Source organism: Peromyscus leucopus, chromosome 18 (genome assembly GCF_004664715.2).
Source record: "Peromyscus leucopus breed LL Stock chromosome 18, UCI_PerLeu_2.1, whole genome shotgun sequence".
In the NCBI taxonomy this organism is placed as follows: Eukaryota; Metazoa; Chordata; class Mammalia; order Rodentia; family Cricetidae; genus Peromyscus; species Peromyscus leucopus.
This window is the reverse complement of record NC_051078.1, coordinates 2,640,067-2,660,384: the sequence shown is the minus strand read 5'-3', so window position 1 is coordinate 2,660,384 and position 20,318 is coordinate 2,640,067. Positions and strand designations below refer to the sequence as shown.

Below are 20,318 nucleotides of genomic sequence, written 5' to 3'. Positions count from 1 at the left end.
AAACTGTTTGCCCTAATGGCTCAGGATTCTAGCTATCTAGTGCTTACATCTTAAATTAATTCATTTCTATAAATCTATTCCTTACCATGTGGCTCATGGCTTACCGGCATCTTCACATGCTGCTTGTCATGGCAGCAGCTGGCAGTGTCTCCCTCCGCCTTCCTGTTCTCTCAATTCTTCTCTCTGTTAGTCCTGCCTATACTTCCTGCCTGGCTACTGAACAATCAGTGTTTTATTTATTGACCAATCAGAGCAATTTGACATATAGACCATCCCACAACACTTACTACTTTCCAGTCAAGGATAAAATTGGAACAGTGATAAACACTGATGGGGAAATTCAGTAAAACACACAATTGGCAAACATAAAAGGTCTACTGCGTTCTCAGGAACCTACCAGCTCAGAACAGTATCTGTCTCTGAGAAGACCAGCACACAGGAGCGGGAGGCCGAAGGCAGGGCTTAGGCCCATCAGGTCAGACCACACTCTGATTCTATTACTAAGCAACTGCCATATACACCATCTGGAGAGTGTGACTAGGAAGTTCTGAGTTTACCCCCAGCTTTCAAAACTAACCAGACTCCACTGAGGGTTGGCTAGTTTCTTCCATGAAAATCGGAACATCTGCCTTTACCAGTTTGATTCTTACTAGCATGCCCTTCTGAGGCATTAAAAGGGATAATGGCATATATAGGTATGCACAGTCAAGAATCAACTATAAATATTCAGACTGTTGCGTTTCAAAATTACATCAAAGTAACTCCCCAAAGAAAACCAGTTTCTTCATAAATGAAATATAGTATATAAAAAGCTGGGATGATGGGTAATTCAAATACAAAACTCAGATAGAAAACACCCTATTTTTTTTCCTTCCAGACTCCATAGGTTCATACAGTGGACTCTAACTATGTAACTGCTCCACATATAATTACACCACTGGTGTAAAGTACTATGAATACTAACTCTTCAGTTAGGAAACTGAGGCTCGAGGTCCTGCCAGCTGCAGCATTGAGGCAGAGCTGAGAAGCACTGTCGATAAGCATGGCTTCCTTCTTCCTGTTCGTGGGCCCCACAATTATCAAAAGACAGGATCTGGTCTGTAAATGACTGTGCCATCCACTGCCCATTTGGAACGTCACCAGGGGCCGCTTCTCCTCTCAGCTCTGCACCCGGGCTGTTGGCCCATTCGAAGGAAAGCTGCGAGGTTCACTATTACATGGGTTTTCACCATAAGCACTGCCACACGCTGCGTCATAGCCGGGATCACACTTTTCTGCCTTAACAGCCATTTTCTTCGCATCCTCTTGTGCGAGCTGCAGGTCGAACGTGTCCTGCACCCCCTGGACATCTGTGTTCCACTCAATGCCTTTCAGCTGATCTCGTAAATCCTTCAGCTTAATGTAGTAAGGAACTTTGTCCTGGGCTCGAGGAAACTGAGCGCATCTGGCACTGGAAGACGGCATGAGGTAGCAGAGGGTTTCTGTGTCTGGGATCTTGTGGGGCTGAAGCCCAAATTCCAAGTTCTTAACCTTTACTCCAAACACTTCTATACTGAAAATTTCATAAATACATTTTCCATTAAACCGCTACGCATGGCTGGCATTTCTGCAGCTTCTGCACTAGGATTCGCCTGCCTTCCTGGAATTCCTTGCTGCCCGGAGTCGTCCTTTCCACCATGTTGGTGAATCCGATGCCATACTTCTCGGGTAAGGTGTGGTCATCCATGTGATTCAGCTGAACCTCACTCAGTCCTGACATGAACAGACACTTCTAGAAATGGTTTCCAGGTCCAGGGTAGTGATGCCCTTTGTAAGCAGCCATTAATCCTGGCTCAACGCCGGTGATCACAATGTCCAGATTGAAGGTCAAAATACCAGGGAGAGTCTTGGTCAGAAGCTCCGCTTCAGAAACGCCGTTGAAACAGGCCACTTTTCTTTTCACTTTAAAGGTGTCAGTGATTTTTTCCCCTTGCTTCTCTTTTGATTTTGTGGACTTGCCAGATTTTTTTTTTTTTTTTTTTTTTTTTTGACTCAGCAGGTTTTTTGGGTTCCACTGGGTTCTGAGGCTCTCGTTTTCCTTTTCCTTCTTTTTGGAGCCTCTGGTACAGGCTCTTCCTGGGCAGGAGCTTCGGCCGGCATCTGCTCTTCAGGCCTGACTGCCATGTTAGGGGCTTCAGGCATCATTTGTTGAAATGGAAAGGAAAGCTTGAACTTGCTCCAGGGAATAGCTGTGCAGACCCCCTGATTGTTGGTTCAGTCTCTGTGAGCCCCTTTAAGCCCAGGTTAGTGGACTTTGTGGGTTTTCTTGGCCCCTAAGGCTCTATCGTCATTCTTCCAGCATCACTGAGTTAAAATCTGGGAAGTACCACCTCAGGTTGAGCACACACTGGCTATCCATGGTGCAGAGAGGACCAACTCTGCATCCTACATTCACAGATGACCTCTGCAGTGTTTGAGAATCTCCCCCATGATAGTAGTATTGGTGACATGAAAGCTGTGGGATTGGAGAGGTCATGGAGAGCAACTGAGGCTGGCCACTAGGAGAGACCAGGAGAGACCACTGGTGAGGGTGCAGCCTCCGCTGGCATGGAGACAACAGAATAGTTGAGATTCCAGCCCAGGAATGGAGTGGAGCAGGCCTGAGACATCAGACATGAGACAAACTGTGTGCACTGAGGATGGCGGAGCTGGAGACCTGGAGATGTGGAAGCTTTGGAGGCCAGAAGATCATGAGTGAGCCCCAGATGTCAGACGTTGATCTACAAGATTGAGATCTACGCAGCTGGAATTTCATTTTCATTAAGTGTCATTGTTTTTTGTTGTTGTTGTTTTTTGTGGGGTTTTTGTTTGTTTGTTTGTTTGTTTTTTTTTTTTTTTTTTTGGTTTTTCGAGACAGGATTTCCCTGTGTAGCTTGGTGCCTTTCCTGGATCTCGCTCTGTAGACCAGGATGGCGTCGAACTCACACAGATCCGCCTGGCTCTGCCTCCCGAGTGCTGGGATTAAAGGTGTGCGCCACCACTGCCCGGCTTGTGTCATTGTTTTTATACAGGGTGTTTCTTCCCTTTTGGAGCAAGAAAATATTTAATTGTTTTGATTTTTCAGAAATCGACAGTGACTAGACTTTGTATGTTTTAAAGAGACTTTGAACTTTTAAGGGGTTTTAATGTTTTAGAGAGTGTGAGACATCAAAGTCATATTGTTTTATACCATGATATTAGCATGAGATCTGAGAATCGACAACAAAAAGGAAAGGCTGTAGTCTAATACTGATACACTGTGGGTCACAATGTCGGTGCGTCAATTGTGCTGGATATTTTCATAAACCCGACACAGGCTAAGGACATCTGGGAAGAGGAAACCAATCTGTGGAATCGCCTCCATCGGATTGGCCTGCAGGTATGTCTGTGGGTTTTCCTTTAATAGTGAGGGCTGTGGAAGGGTCTGTCCCACAGCGGGTTGTACCACCCTTGGGAATGTGGTCCTGAGGTGTGTGAAAAGCAAAGCTGAGCCTGCCATGGAGAGCAAACCAGTGAGAAGCATCTGGCATGGTCTCTGTCTCATTCTCCTTCCTCTAGACGCCAGCATTGAGTTCCTGCCTTGACTTTGTTCAGTCATGGACTGTGGCCTTGAAGTATAAGCCAAATAAGGCCTTTCCTTCCCAAGTTTCTTTTAGTCTGTAGTGTGTGTGTGTGTGAAAACAGCTTGACCACACAACTGCCATGACAGGCTTAGAGGCCCAGACACAACTTCTGTGACAGGCTTACTGGCAGGCAACACCCAGATGGAGGAGAATCCATAAACTGACTCCACCCAGGGAGGGCCTGCGTCTAAGGGGAGATACCTGACATTCCAAACATGTTCAGCACCTTTTGAGAAATGTCAGCCAATCAGTGTCCTGAACCCTGGAAACTTCGACACCCCAACCTCTGCTATGATAAAACCCAACCTGGCCTAGGCTCTGGGCTCTCTGGTTCACCACTGTGTCTGACAGAAAGTCCAAGCTCTGAGCTTGAAAATAAAGAATCTTTGCTTTTACAAATGGGATTCAGTCTCCATGGTGGTCGTTTGGGGTCCCAAGATCCCAGCATAACAGTGTCACAGCCACAGAGGAGCACCTAGGACAGCCCAATCATCTTCCTGCTCCTCCTCCTTTTCCTCCTCATTTAGTGAATATCACTTTGGATTCAAATCCTGTTCCTTCTGCTAATTCTGTTCCTTCTCCTCCTCTTCCCCTTGTCCATGGCTTTCCTGGTCCTGATCCTTGTTTGCTCTTCCTTGTCCTGCTTCCCAACAGCTGTCAGGACTTCCCTAGGATGCTCATTAGGGAAAAAGACTACGGGACTCTCAAAGTTCTGAGTAGCCAAGGAGACTTCAAAACCCTAGAATGAGTGGGCTGCATCCTACAAAGTGAACACTGGGACTTCCTTAACAAAGGGAACCTGAAGGTACATTTTCCTCCAGTGAACACATGTCCCTTCAACTGTGAATTCCCTAGCACCATCCATTCATGTTAAAACCCACTCCCCACACCTACTGACCCTTCTTACTCACCCTGACAGCAACACACACTCCTGTTGTTGACAAGGGCTTCTAGAACACACCAGGATCCAGACCAGTCCCTAGATTTCCAGATAAAGTCAGTGAGAATAGGAGTCTGGGTGTGACTCCCTCACCTGGAGTCACAGGGCTGAAGAGAAATCCTCAGAGACACCTCCCTGTCCTGTGGAGCTTCCCCCAGTCCATCCATCCCTCCACTGAGATTCCTGCACAGACCAACTGACAGTGCCCAGTGGTCCTCTTCAGTGTCCTGGGTAGGGGGCTCCTTGTCCCATTCCAGGGCTGAACTTGTGAGGGTCTCAACACTCCAGCTGTCTGATCTCTGGGCTGCAGTGCTGAGGCAGAATCTGAGCTGAACCATCTCCTGGGATCAAGACTCCAGAGGAGTGTAGCTCAGCCAGGTGAGAAGCACTTCTCCAGTGAAGGCCAGGGCATCCCCACCCACCCCACTCTTTCTTCTGCATGCAGGGAGGGGAGGGATGGAGTCTAGAATCAGTGATGCAAAGGGTGGGGAACAGGCCACTGTGGAAGCCTTTTCCAGTCCTGCCCACATGCAGCCCTTGGTCAGTTTAACTGGATCGAAATCTGTGGACCCAGAAATGAAGGAATATCATGTTCTAATGGCTGAGATTCATGGGTGGAGACATGAGTTTCTACAATGTACTCCTCATGCAGGGAATGAGTAAGACATGAGTTTGGGGCATATAGAGTGTAATCCTCAGCAAAGGGATTGAGTGAGACAGCCTCTGGTAGCATCTGAAGAGGCCCACACAGGTCCCCTGAGTAGACGCCAGTCTTGACTCACCAAAGAAGTCTGGAAGGAGGAGAACAGCAGGCTTCTCCAAGCGTGGAGCACATGGACATGGACCACTTCACAGGACACTTCCTTCCCATTACACTTTGCTCAGTCACATCATGAAGCCCTGACCATTACCCAAGCTTAGAGCCAGAGATCTTTCCTAGGTGCTGGCCCTGCCCCTTCCCCTAGTGGAGCCCCGCATGTGGGGGGGGGGCAACAACTTGTACACTTACACTTCCCTGATGCTCCAGAAAGAACTTCTCAGATGGTGCAACCCCCCTGATCAGCGTCCTCACAGACTACAAGAGAAATTTGTGATATTTTTGTGTGAAGGTATTTGTGAAATCTCTGTCTCTCTGTCTGTCTCTGTCTCTGTCTCTGTCTCTCTCTCACTGTGTGTGTGTGTGTGTGTGTGTGTGTGTGTGTGTGTGTGTGTATGAGTCCATGTGGCTGTAGAGAGAATGTGAATCCATGAGGTTTCAGGTTCAGACCTGCCTTCCACTCACAAAGATTCTCCTGTTATCTTTGCAGAACGCTAACATTGCTGGAGTGACCCACTATGCACTGTCTTGTTCTCTTTCCAAGGAGAACATGGGCTGACCTGAATGAACCACACAGGAGCATTTGGAGACTCTTAGCTGCTTTACATCTTGGACACCTGATTCCTTCAGTAATCCGATGCTGGAATCAACACTGACTGTGAGTTTCACGATGAATTGCTTGAACTATTACATGCTATTCTAATATCATGTGTAATAATAGTTTTTGTATGTATTGATTAATTATAAAGCAACAGCATGGCTTGGTGGCACACCTTCATAATCCTAGCATCAGAAATGCTGAAGCAATACAGAGGAGGAAGAAGCCCTGAGTGAGGGTATTCTGTTGACCTGGCCACCACCAACACAAGGACTAAGGTCTCAGACACATGCAAATTGGCAAAATCTTTCCCTACATGAATAAGGGTTAGAATTAGCAAAGCCTTCTTTCTCTGGCACAAGTTCGGGTGTCTATGGATAAGTGAACAGTGTGGCAAAAACTCGCCACTGCAGCTTCCTGGAGGTCCCAGCCTGAGACGGCTGCCTTCAGTCCTCCTGCAGACTCGCCAGCCCCTTCCCCTTTGCTGCTCCTAACAGACATGCTGAGGAGGCAGGTCGCAGAGGAAGTAGCTGAGGCTCCATCAGAGCACACGCCGGCCACTGGATGCCAGCTTTTCTGTACATGCGTCTGTGTGTCTGTCCTTTCTACAGAGTTTGACACCAAAGACAGATGTGCTGAAATGAGGCTAGAGATTCAGAAGGACATGATGTACCTGTGTGGTGTAGTGAGATCTTGTCTCAAACTAACTAACTGATAATATATTTTCTAAAAATTAGATATGGACAGCTGGTAGAGCATTTTCTTCTCTCTGGAGATCACAAATTGCGTTCCCAGGTCCACAGTTAGGTAGCTCACAACTGCCTGTGACTCCTATTCTAGGGGACACAATAACCTGTTCCATACTGGAACTATTCCCTCCATGGAATACCAACACAATTGCATAGACAAATAGAAACACAAATGTTTAAAGAGAAGATAAGTAAAATGAATGACCCTGAGACATGGAAGTTCACTTTCTATTTTCATCCAAGATCAAAATCACTGTTTATACATTGTAGTTTTCCCTGTGGCTCTATGTCCACTATGTTCATACCAAGGAAAGAAAACAGGCACCTGTGGATGCCCCTCCCAATGAAAAGGTTGTACTGATCCCAGGAATCTCCTTCCTTCTGAGGATCTGCTCCCTCACACTACACTCACATACCCCCAACTACAGAAACAGATGTAGGCTTCACAGAGCTTTGTCAGGCTTGACGGAGATCCAGTAGACCATGGCATCCACAAGAAAGGTGGGCAGGTAGCTCACGGGGAGGTAGAAGAGCTTGGCATCCCAACCAGCTGAGTATCGAGTGCGAGGGTGACAGGAAGTCAGCGCGTGCTCCATGCAGTCCGTCACCAAGGAGAGGTCCTCATTGCACTTTTGGCCCAATGACTTTACATTTGGCAGTTCTGTGCAGAATAAGAAGTAATTCAGCTGGTGTTAACCTCCACCCCTTCTGCTCTAGACCTAGTTAGAGGAAAGTTTCTCTAGACCCCATGATCATACATCAGAAGCCATGCCCAAGCCTAACCTGTCCCGTCCCAGGTACTCAGGGGTACCACGACCCAGCTTCAAGGAAGAATTATGCACATTTACCACCGGTTTGTCAATCAGCTCATAGAAAGGCTGTCTAATTCCTCCTCCTCCCATCCCTGACTTCACTCACAGCTTCATGATGAGAGGCTCAGATGGAGCAGAACACCATGTTCTTGAAGTCAAGATTTTTCTGAGAATATACACACCTACCACAAGAAAATGGGTCTAATTTCTTTGAAGAGTGAGGGCAATGGGTAAGTACTGGCAAAATGAACAGGAGAATTACGATTCGGAATTAGACTTTTTGGGTCTTCACAGCTCACTTACTTGAGGCCAGAAACTTCTCGCCATAGATCTCTTTGACCTCTGAGCTGGCCTGGTCCCACGCCATCTTCATATTTGATGATAACCTGTCACGATTGGTTATATCAGTCTTGAAGACACCAGGCTCTATAATAGCCACCTTCACCCCAAAATAGGAGAGCTCCCTCCTGCAAGACAGACAGACATCAAGAACTTCAGATGGTTTTCTGTAAAAGGACTCACAATAAGAGTACAGTGACATGCCAACACGAGCCTGTGGTGAGGAGAGGTCACCGTTGTGGATCTGGGTTGTGCAGCAGATGGGAATTAAACTCCTGGAGAGGGCATTGCCTCTGTGCTTTGGAATGTCACACTAAGAGTTCGGTGTGTGTAGCTCACTGACCTAAAACTAGGCCTTCTGTTCTATGACACCATTAAGACCTCTCTCCATGAACTGCAGATGCAAAGGGTCACCATCTTGCCAGAGTCACCTCCACCTCACTCCTAAGTCTCAGTCCACCCCACTGTCCCAGGAAGCACTCAGGACATCTCTCACTTTGTTCCTGCAGGTGTCTTTAGAAAGCAAGACCCTGCCTGCCACTCTATCAAATTCACAGCCTCCCTGTTCCCTGCAGCCAGGGATGTGCCTGCCCCAAGTGGCTCTTCTGATTCAAATGCTTTGAAGGTTTATATTGCCAACAGCATGAAATAAATACTGTCCTGTGCCCTCAGTCTCTCCACAAGTGTACCTAAACCCACCTGGTGACCATCCTCCTTCCAAATCTGGTCTTTCCTTTCCCCAAGGAGAGTCCACCTACACCTACAGGTTCCAGGTTTCTATTGAAAGACTCTAGCCCTTCAGGCTTACTCCCCCAAGCCTCAGGAAAGAGAAACCTCAAACACCAGGAAATAAGAAACTAAAAATCTAGTTCCAAAAGCAAGCTGACTCAGCCTGCAACCATATAACAATGTAAAGAGATCTCTGTTAAGAGATGCGCTCAACTGTGACTGGGATAGTTGCAGGTGTTCCAGGAAGGACCACTGTAACCTTTGTGTAAACTCCACTCCTACCTTGATACCCCCCCCTTGAGGTTTCAGGAAAAATGTACCTGTTGACATAACTGTACCCGCTCTGTACCCAGACCATGATCTTGTGAAACGAAATTGTATGGGAATTGTAATTTTGTGGGTTTTTCCTTTAAAAGCCCTCATGGGGCTGCAGTAAGATGTGGCTCTTGCTCTTAGGAGCAGGGTTTGCCCTTCCATATAGAATTTTAATAAATCGTCTTGCGTTTGCATCAACTGGACTGGAGTCTGGGTTCTTGGGGCGCCCATTCGAGACCTCCAGATTTGGAATCCAACACTATGTTCAACCTTTACTCTGTTGCAGCCCATTCCTGCTACAGGACCCTGACATTCTGAGAACTACCATGGTCCACACAGCTGACTTGGCCATGGCCACTCCAAGGGAAGAGCACAGTTCTTCTCAGTCTCTTCTCTCACTCTCTCGGTTGCCATAGTCTTTAGTTCAGGTCAAAACATTACTGTTTGGTGGAATGTGTTGATTGTGGACTCTACAGGGGCCTGATATCTATCTCTCAATTTGAATGAGATGTTCAGCACCACTCAAAAACATGTTTATCATCATGGAGCTCATGGGGCTGGATTCTTGACCCAATATACTCAAAGATGCTATTTTACCTCAGTAATGTCCCCCAGTTTCCTCCCCCAAATATGACAGGACAAGATGAACTCAGGTCTCAGTCTTGCCCTCTATAGAGACTTGGAAATGCACTTGTGAATGGATCAATCAATGAAGAGAAGATGACAGAGCCCCTAAAACAGAGAGTATCTTCTTCATGATGGGATACTAAAGGCCATGATTAAATAAACCCCTGCCAATGCTTCCCTCAGGTACCCACATCCCTCTCCAATACCTGAGAGAGTCTGAGAAGGCCTCTACACCATACTTGGAGATGCAATAACCACCACCAAAGAGAGACAGTCGGCCCATAACGCTGGAGACGTTGACCACACGGCCCCTTGCCTTCCTCACTAAAGGCAGCATGCTCAGGGTCACCTCGATCATGCCCAACAGGTTCACATCCAGTATCCTTGCAAAGTCCTGCTTGTTCAGCCACTCATTGGGACTTGAGGTGATGAAGATGCCCGCGTTGTTGACCAGGCCCCAGAGTCCTGGAGAAAGTAGGAAGAAGAGAGAGTCACATAAAATAGCTATAGTTCTGGATGAAATATATATTCAAATAGGTAAGAATACTTAGACAAGTGTATACTGCAAATAGGAAACAGTGAAGAAGAGTATGTTATCATATGGGCTGGGGACCCCATCCTCGAGACTCTAGGTTCACAGCATGGATACCCTTCTCCTTGAAGGCTTCATGGCCCCAATGCCTGATGAGAAGTAAGAAACAGTCATTTAAGAACAGATTTTGAAAACATGGTGTGCCTCTGTGTATCTGGAGATCATAAAACTATGATTGTGTTTTACACATTATATCCATCCTTAAAGACATTTTATTCTTTCACTTGTGACCCATAGGCTCATAGATTTGAAAGCTTGGTCTTTGGACAACAGTACTACTTGAAAAGGATTAGGAGGCGTGGCTATGTGGGCGTGGGTGTGGCCTTGTTGGAGATAGTGTGTCACTGGGGATGGGCTATGGGGTTTCAAAGCTCCAGTCAGACCAGAGTCTCACTCTTCCTGCTGTCTGGAAGGAGACATGTAGAACTGATCTGGATGTGGAACTCCCAGCTCCTTCTCCTGCACCATGTCTGTCTGTGGGCCACCAGACTACCTACCCAACATGCTGATAATGGACTAAATCTATGTAATACCAAGCCAGCCCCAAATAAATGGTTACCTGTGGTGGTGTTGTGTTCCACAAAATATTCTGTACCATAAAAAAATTATCTGGACTCAGAGAACAGAACAGCCACAATATTAAACATAAAGGATAGGCAGTGGTAGCACATGCCTTTAATCCTAGCATTCCAGAGGCAGAAATCCATGTGTTTAAGGATACAGCCAAGCATGGTGACTCATGCCTTTAATCCCAGAAAGTGATCCTTTAATCCCAGGGAGTGATGGTAGAAAGCACAAGGGTATATACGGCATGAGGAACAGAAACTAGAAGCATTTGGCTGGTTAAGCTTTAGGCTTTCAAGCAGCAGTTCAGCTGAGATTCATTGTGGATGGGGACTCAGAGGCCTCCAGTCTGAGGAATCAGGATCAGCTGAGGATCCAGCGAGGTGAGGTAGCTGTGGCTTGTTCTGTCTCTCTGATCTTCCAGCATTCACCCCAATAACTAGACCTGGGTTTGATTTTATTAAAAAGACCTTCTAAGATTGCTGCTACAGTTACCTGTATAAGAATTGCCATGGCCTTGGTTTCCCTCCGGAGAAATAGAATACTGACTAAGCCACACTGCTGCCTTTGTCTTTGAAATGGCAAAGAAAGACAGAAAAAAGGAAGGACTAGGAGAGAGGCAACAGAGGAATATACAAAAGAAAAGAAAGAAAGGGCAAAATTAATGTCCTGGTGAAACTAAGTTGAGAAACAAATGTGGCCTTGACTGGGGAGAGTTTTAAAAGCAGTGTAATGTTTATGGCTCTCATGAAGGCAGTCAGTCTTGCGAGGTCTAGCATCAATATTGAGCATCTCTCCTCAGAGGTTTGCAAAACCCAGGGACAGGAAAGTGAGGGGACAATGCTTGCTGACCACCAACAGCACTGAGGCTCTGCCTGCAAACTCAGAAGATGGTGCCCTTTCTTGACCCTCACCCACAGGCTTCCCTTCCTCATCCCCTTTGGTCTTTAGGTTCTAAATCCTCAAGTACCCCCTCAGGAAGGCTTACAACTAAACACCATATCCACACTGTCAATTTCTGTGCAGAGTGCATTGGAGAGTTGTTGATTGACATTAAGCATGGCATTTGGTGATTTTAAAAAGTTGGCCCAATATGTCTTATGGACCCTTGGCTGAGAAGCATATTTTATCCTCATGGAGACCCATATTCTTTTATCAAGTTTTTTTTTTTTTATCTTGTTTTGTTTTCTTTTGTTTTGTTTTGAGAAGTGTGGGAGCCCGTTCTCGGGTTCCTTGTGGCTTTACCCAGCAGGTTCGACTAGAGGATGATTAGGACCACAGGCCTGAGTGCAGGTGTCTGAGATGGTCTGCACTTGGCTGTGCTGGGGGAGGAGGTCTTTTGCTCCACCCCTTGGCGTCTCTATCAAAACCCTGGGGCAGAGACAGTCCGGGCCCGCTGGAATAGGTTCCAGGCCCTCTCGAGGCTATCCTGTATTTCCCATCTGTTTATCTCCACAAGATTCTCCACTATAAATCCTTCTATCTAATATTTCCTGCTGATTGCACTCAAGAAAACTCTGGGGAACTGTGGGGGTGGTGGGTAAACGCCCCGCAGACTGGTGCCATGAACAGGGACCAAAGAAAAAAGAAAAAAAAAAAAAAGGGACTAAAGAAAAAAAGGGGGAACAAAAAAAGGGGGGACTAAAGACAAATGAACAGGGACTAAAGACAAAGAAATAGGGACTAAAGATAAAGGAAAATAATAGTTTTATTACAGAGTTTTTGGTGAAAGTGCTGAGTCAGCCCTGCCAGTGGAAAGGCATGCCGGTGTTATGAAAAATATGTATTTTTTATGTATATTTTTGGGAGGCAGGGGTTTTATCCTCGAGAGAAAAGGATAGCAGACTGAAAGGATGCCCGATGCTGCAGCAAAATTCTCTTCTGTCAAAATTTTCTATCTTCTATCCCTTTTTCAATTTCTATCTGTGAAAAATAAGTATAAGGTATAGGGTAGTAATATAGTTTAGGAAAAACTTAGAAGTGTAAGATTGTGTAGGAAAAAATAAGTAAGGCAACTAGACAGAAAAACTCTTCAATTTTCTCATTTTGGGAGCTATAAACGCAAACTGGGGAAAAAAATCTTTCTTTGGGCTTTACGGGTAGTAAAAAAGCTCTTCTTGGAGCTTATGGGGAAGAAAAAGTTTCCTATGGAAGCTTTTGACCTGGGGACAGCTGAAATGCCAAATCCAAGTGGCAGGAGAAAGTATTTTCTCCCTGAGGCAAAAATGGGGGTGTAAGAAGTCAAAGTTTAAAGTTGGGAAGTTTTGGGAAAAGTTGGTTTTTCTCCTGGGGAAAAAAAATCTTTCTCTTAAACTATAAAACTTTTCTTGGAAAATTTGGGGGGGGGGAATCTCTCTAAAAAGCCTTAATCTTTCTCAAAAGCTGTCTTAAAAACTAAAGCCTTTAACTTTCTCAGAAGGACAAAAATTAGAATCACCTGAAGATATTAGTATGGGGACCACCTGTGATCTAAGGGAAAACAACAAACCTCTTAAGACAGCAAAACCTCTCCAAGTTCTCTTTCAAGCTTTAAAAATCCTCCCTGCAATGCAGGAGGCAAGGACAAGTTCCTAAAAACCTCTTCTAAGCTCTGTCTCTTCAAGCTAGTAAAAGACAGTGGGTCAGAGTACCCTGAGGGAAACGCTTGGGAGAGAGCAGGTGAAGAGCTACAGAGAGCCCAAAAGGGCAGGAGACTTTACCTGAGAAAAGCAAAAAAGCCAAGCTTTTCAGTTACAGCCGAGCTGAGGCATCAAGGGTTTTGTCTGAGTGAGCATTTCAGAATGAAAAGGTGCTCCTAATAATCTTCCTAATGCAAAGAATCCCCGGAAGCAATGCAAACTGTTAGCATTGTACCCTAGTTTCTGACCAAAAACCCAAAGGCGACTGGCCAGCGTCTCTGAGTTGGAGCGCATTTCGGGGATACTAGGGTTCCTGCAGTTGCAAACTTCCTGGAGCACAGAGCTGAGGCAGGAAGGTGCAGGACCCAGGGCAAGATTGCTAATGAACAAACAAAGCTAAAGCCAGCACAGTTGCCTGCTTTCTTATAAGTCCCGGGTTGATAGGTCCACAGTTGAAAAAAGAAATCTGAGAAAAGCTTTCCTATCAGAGAAAGGACCTTTCTGGAAAAACAGTAAAGCTGAACTGTGTCTGAAGCAGTCGTGCTGCAGAGTCAGAACGCTGTCTGGGGAAAGAGCCCAGCCAGGGCAGAACAGAACTATCCAGGAGTAAAGCTTTCTTTTCTGTCAGAGAAAGCACCTCTTTGAGAAAAGCTTTGTTTCAAATGACTCCAGGTGAGTTGAGGGAGTGTAGCCCTGAGGGCTGATTGCCTGGGGCATAAGCTTTGTCCTTGAGCACCCAGACAAGAAAAATGCAACCCACTGGGGGACTGGGCCAGGTGAAGGCCTGATGAGGCAAAACACCTGTCCTAATGGGAGTTTAGAAAAGGCAAAAACCTCCCTTGTTAGATTTTCAGTCTGTACGCAAACCACACAGACCCCGAAAACAAATCGACTAAAGCCCCTACCTTCAGTAGCAGGGAAAGCCACCACTGTAGTGTTGGAAACTGTTTCTGGGGTAGAGGGGATAAACTGAGACCAAACTCTGGGTACTGTCTGGGAGAAAGACTCTGAAGAAGCAGAAGGGACAGATTCCTCCCCAGAAAATGCATGACCTAACAAAGCTGCTAGAGTTTGAGGCAGATTCTGGGGGAGAAAAAAAGGCCCTACCTTCAAAAGCAGCTAGCAGAGGCACAGAGCCGCAGATACCTGAAGCTCTACATCTGGGGGGGGGGGGACAAACAGGCAAAATGAGAATAAAATCAGTGGGAGAATATCTCTCTGAAAGAGATATGGAAAAACTGTTGTAAATGATCTTGTTTTTCACTGACTGGCTAAAACAAACAAAAGCCCCAAGGAAAGCTGCTATCAGAAATGCCAGCCTCAATGCGTGCTAATGAGGCAGGTGTGGTTCTGATCTGGGGCCAGTGTCTGATGAAGGAGAAACACCTGTTAAAGCCAGCTGAGAGACCAAAAACCTCCCAATGTTCCATAGCTGAAAATGTAAAATGCGTGTTCAAATCTCCCGTTGCAAAGCAAAAAACTTTGTTCAAAGCTCCCGGGCAAGAATTTGTAAGCAAGTCTGGTAAAAGATAACCAGTTGTCTCTCAGACCCAAAAAGAAGTATGGGAAATGATTTATATAAGGGACTGATATAAGGGACTGATATTATTATGGACTGATATAAGGGAAATGCATTCTGGGAAAGGTAGTTTTTCTGCTAAAGATGGCAACATTGACCTGAAACACTTTTGTCAGCTCAAAAATACGTGTATGGTAAACTTAAAATACAGCCTTTAAAAGAATAAGAAGGAAAGTCGTCTAAGAATTTAAGTATTAGTTCCAATGAAAGATTGCAAGGATATGGAACTAGGTGCTTCCCGGTTTCGGGCTCTGTTGGTAAAATGCCTTATTTACCCTAATAGCCATGCAAAGTGTTTATGGTAGTTGGATGATAAAAGCTACCTTTAAGAGCAAACAAGCCACTTTAAAATCCTTAAAACAAGGGAAAGCAGTTTATATACTGAACTTTGTCTTAGATATGAAAAAACTTGTTGAAATTAAAAAAGTTTCTTGCCTTTTGAACAAACTGCCTGCAATGAGCAATTCCTTTGTAAATCTAATAAGGAGACAAGGAAACAGGCATTCAAAAAAATGACTGCTTTATAGATGGGAAACAAACCAGAAAATCTAGCTGTCTTACAAAAGAGTTGATTTACCGGAAAGTTACCTATAAGAAATCAATGCTAAATATCACCGCTGCTAATAACATCAGGAGTTAAAGCTAATGAAGTGAAAATACTAAATCCTGAAACTCAAGTGAAATGGAAAGATCCCTGCTCAGGATTATGGAAGGGTCCCGATCCTGTCTTAATATGGGGTCGAGGACATGTTTGTGTTTTTTCAAAAGAGGAGAATGAAGCTCGGTGGTTACCGGAATGTCTGGTAAGGAGCGTGGAACTAAGAAAAGTCAGCTCCCATGATGTTCCTATAAAGGAACCAGAATGAAAGTGGCTCGATTAGTGCTTCTGAGGTTTTGTCACTGGTTTAATGCAAACAGTGAGGAATAAGAGCTCGGAGCTGTGCCACTTTTGGCTTTACTAGCTCCTTTAGAAAAATACTTTATATCACCTAATAGCTGTGCAGTATTTGGCAAAGAACTTTACAGCAGCTAAATATGGTAATTTCACCCTCAGCGTGAAGTGAAGTTTTTCAGTAGAGCAAACAAACCAAAAGTACTGCTGTGATAGAAACATTTGTTTGAATTGAAGTTCTTAGGGGAGCTATTATGAATCTGGGTGAAGGGACAGCCTCTAGTTAAAAACTGTTTACCGCTGACAGTACATCTCTGCCAGTTCAGAAAGGCCAAGAGAACTCAGCAACTCTGGGGTGTGGCTTCCTCCCGAGAATGTTACAAACCCTAGCAACAAGTATCACAACTCTATAATGACAACACTCACTAAATCCCAGTGCTTTATAACAAAGCTGACTATAAACTCTAAACTTTAGAAATGATGTACATACTTCCTGTCTAATTAAGAGAATCTTTATAATAGAGATGGTGATAATTAAGAGTAAGAAGTAGAAAGATGAAAATAAGATATGTGAGTTTGTAGAAATTATTCTGTCTTGTCAGATCTCTGTTAAGAAATCTCTAGGTGTTTGCTAAGTTAAATATATGCTAATGGTAGCTCTATATAAGTTTGTAAAATAGATCTATAGAGTTCCTTTAAGAATATAAGCTTGCAAGAAGTATCTAAGGTAGTCTTAAGACATGTAGTAATAAGCTTGTAAGAAGTAAAGATGCTAGTTGTAAATGTAACTTTAAATAAGAATAAGATGGAATGAATATAAGTATATAAATAATAAGAAATATATTTGCTAAAGTAGTTCTGTAGTTTCCTTAAGGAGTATAAATAAGTAGATGTTAATACGTTATATGTAAGTTTGTAAAGTGTAAATGTTAAGTGTGAGTCTATTCTTAATGTATATGGTGAAAACACCTGAGACACAGGTAGTGTCCTAGTAGACTGCAAAGTAGGCAGTCTGAATGGTTTCAAAAGCTCCAGAAGCCGCTAAGAAGCTAAGAATGGCGGACGCCAGAACCAGCACAAGGCATCCGCATCTGAGATCTGTGGAATATTAATGCAGCACAGAAAAACCTGAGTTAACATCAAAAACGGTGCAGTTTAGAATACTACTGTACCTAAAAAGGTCTCTGGCTTGAGAATAAAAGTTCAGAGACGCTTGTTTGAACAAAAATTATTAACTGCAAAAAGTTTTGGTTGAAAAACATCTCTTCATATTTGGAAGTGAAAGCCTGATACCAGAATTTATTTCTTGTTTGAACTTAAAATGAGATAAAACTACAAAGATTTTGGTTATAAATTTCTTCATATTTGGAAGGCTAGTACCAGAATTTATCATTTGAATTTTGGGACTTAAGAAATAAAAAGAACAATAGAGATTTCATTGCAATGGGACAATTTTGAGCTCACTTATAGTAATGACCTAGGAACTGTTTTCTGGAATTGGGTTAAAAATGGAACTGTTTAAATGAAGAAATTGTTTCTACCTTGACTCAAGATGCAGTTTTGTGTATGCATATATGCTTTATTAACTGGTGATTTATGAATTGTTTTGTGGAACTGTTTATGTAAAAATGGAATTACTTATGGAACTGGTTTTGTGTTACAAATGGAACTGTTTAAACAGAAAAGTTTGGGTTTTCTAACTAGGCTTGAGATTTTTGCTTAAAATTATAAAGAAAAGGAGAGTTAATATTCCTTAGTCTATTTAATTTAAATTGTTGTTTGAGTGGATTAATGTCATGTTTTGTTAGTAAGAAATGCAAATGGGATATGCTAAGAGACTACTTTTAAAGTGTGTAAAGAGTTTTATTAAGAAACTGCTTTTGGATGTTTTGCTAAAAGTTTTCAAAGTATTAATGGTTAGATTGAAAATATTGCTTTTCAATATGGGTTTGTAGAATTGTATAAGTTTGGGTTCCTCTAACTAGTTTGAGTTTTTGTTTAAAAATTATAAAGAAAGGAGGAGCTATGAGATTGAATTATGTTGGCAGAAACCTATTGATATTAATGCACCCTGGTTTTGTGGAGTTGAGGAAATTTTTAAGTTTGATGTGAATACATCGAAGTTTTTCCTATGTTCTGTTAACAAGAAAATTCAAATGACTGAGTTAAAGTTGTAAGACGGAGAAAATTGTTAACTATATATAGCACCATATATGCTAATTCAAATGGTTCTGTTAAGAGTTTGCTTTGAGTTGTAAGACTGAGAGAATTGTGACTATGTATAGCAATATTTATGTTAACCTGTTAATGGTAATGATGAAGCTAAGGGATTCTTTAAGTTTGTAGTCACCTTAAGAGTTTTTGGTTTAGAAAGGGCTTGAGGCAGCTAAGACTGCTGTGGTCACCTTGGACCAATTCAAAAGAGAAATGCCATTTATATCATCCCCTACTCCCATACTGGGAGGTGTAACAGCTATGAAGATTGCTGTAAGCCATTAATAGTTTTTTTTTTTATATATATTAAGAAGGGGGGACCTGTGGGAGCCCATTCTTGGGTTCCTTGTGGCTTTATCCAGCAGGTCCGAATAGAGGATGATCAGGACCACGGGCCTGAGTGCAGGTGTCTGAGATGGCCTGCACTTGGCTGTGCTGGGGGAGGAGGTCTTTTGCTCCACCCCTTGGAGTCTCTATAAAAACCCTGGGCGAGAGAGAGTCCAGGCCCGTTGGAATAGGTTCCAGGCCATCTCGAGGCTATCCTTTATTTTCTATCTGTTTATCTCCACAACATTCTCCGCTGTAAATCCTTCTATCTAATATTTCCTGCTGATTGCACTCAAGAAAACTCTGGGGAACTGTGGGGGTGGTGGGTAAACGCCCCACAGAGAAGCTCTATGGAAATCAATTCTATAGAAGCTTCCTAAAATACATACATATGTGAAAGGAATTTAAATGGAGTCACCATAGAATGGGGAGATGATCTCTGGCCTAGACATCTTATGCCACCAAATATAACCTCGAGTGCCAGTAATGGGTTACATCCTGTTGAGTCATTGGTCAAAAGGTCTCCATGGAGCCACACACCCAACCCCCATCACAGGCTATTGCCAAGGCCACTCATTGTTCTTCACAAGCTTATAGTAAGGACATATTGCTGAAGATGATAGTTACTTATGTCATCAAGCAGGGAGAGGTTGAGCAGGTGTCCGACTAACAGCTTCAGGCCTACTGATTCGCAGTCAAGGTACCAGAAGACACTCTGTGCACTCCCAGAGGGAAAGGCGATCACCAGGATCACCCAGCTACAAACCCTGTGACCTACACCTGTGATCTGCCTGTAAGATCTACTGCACAGTAGAGGCACAAATGACCTGGAGTAACTGGCACTTTCTGATTAGATTGAAGGCCACTCTATGAGATGGAGCCATACCTGACTCTGTTTAGTAGTCAGAAACATCAGACCAGGTAGGTCATGGGCCTTGGGAAAACCTAAGAACATTATTCTGCTCAAGGAATATACTGTAAAATGTGTCTTAATACATTATCACTACACTCATGACCAGTGCCTTGCACAGCACTCATCAGAAGACATTGGTCTTCCAATAGATGAGAATGAGCACAGAGTCACATGACTGGACAATGTGCAGAGAGTGACAGACTTTGGAACATTCAGTCGTAAATGGAAATCTTCATCAAAGCCTTCACCTCAAGGCTCAGGGGTCTTTGAAGATGAGGATGTGGGAAGACTGAAGAGCCAGAGGTGATGGAAGACTCCAATTAACTGTCTTGTGGACACAACAGGATGAGGCACACATAAACTCACAGAGGTTGTGGCGGCACACGTAAGGCCTGCTCAGGTCCCAGACTTTACCCAACACTGAGAAGCAGAAGTGGAAACACAGTCTGACCTCTAACCAAGCAGCAATCTGTAAGTGATACTTGCTGGCAAAGGGAGCAACAGTGTTCCCCACTGCAGTGACATTGGAGCCTCATGCCCAGAAGTACTTGCTAACACAAAATGAACCCCATGTATTCATTTTTAGGGATCTTTCATGTTGATTTGTTCTGCATTTTTTTCCGTCTGTTTTGGGTTTCTTATTGTTTGTTGATTTTCATTTTGGTTTTCTTCTTGTTTTTATTTTTGAGAGAGAAAATGAATATGAAATTGGGTGGGTAGGGACACCGGGAGGATCTGGGAGTAGGTGAGAAAAGGGAAAACAAGATGGAAATATATTTTATGAAAAAAAATTCCAGCATTCTGGCCACTTCTTTAATCCCAGCCTTGGGGAGGTAGACGCAGGTGGATCTCTGTGAGTTCAAGGCCAGCCCAGTCTACAGATTGAGATCCAGTACAGCCATGATCACACAGACAAACCTTGTTTCAAAAAATCAAAAACCCAAAACCAACCAACCAAACAAACAAAAAACAACCCCCAAACCAGAAACAAAGACAAAGAATTTGTTAAAAATATGCAAATCATATTTCATTTCTTGTTTCCAAAATTAAAC

General features: G+C 43.9%; 1 protein-coding gene and 1 pseudogene across 1 annotated transcript; both read right to left on the bottom strand.

Moving 5' to 3' along the window:
• Positions 1 to 887: 887 nt before the first annotated feature.
• Positions 888 to 2,824, bottom strand: LOC114704827 (annotated as a pseudogene).
• Positions 2,825 to 6,955: 4,131 nt separating this feature from the next.
• On the bottom strand, positions 6,956 to 10,627 carry LOC114704775 (retinol dehydrogenase 16-like). Its single transcript, XM_037196910.1, has 4 exons — positions 10,554 to 10,627; positions 9,774 to 10,079; positions 7,861 to 8,024; positions 6,956 to 7,406 (listed from the first exon to the last, which is right to left on the bottom strand). Exons 1-4 carry the CDS (start codon positions 10,625 to 10,627, stop codon positions 7,189 to 7,191), a joined length of 762 nt encoding a protein of 253 aa, XP_037052805.1. The 3' UTR covers positions 6,956 to 7,188.
• Between the last annotated feature and the right edge of the window lie 9,691 nt (positions 10,628 to 20,318).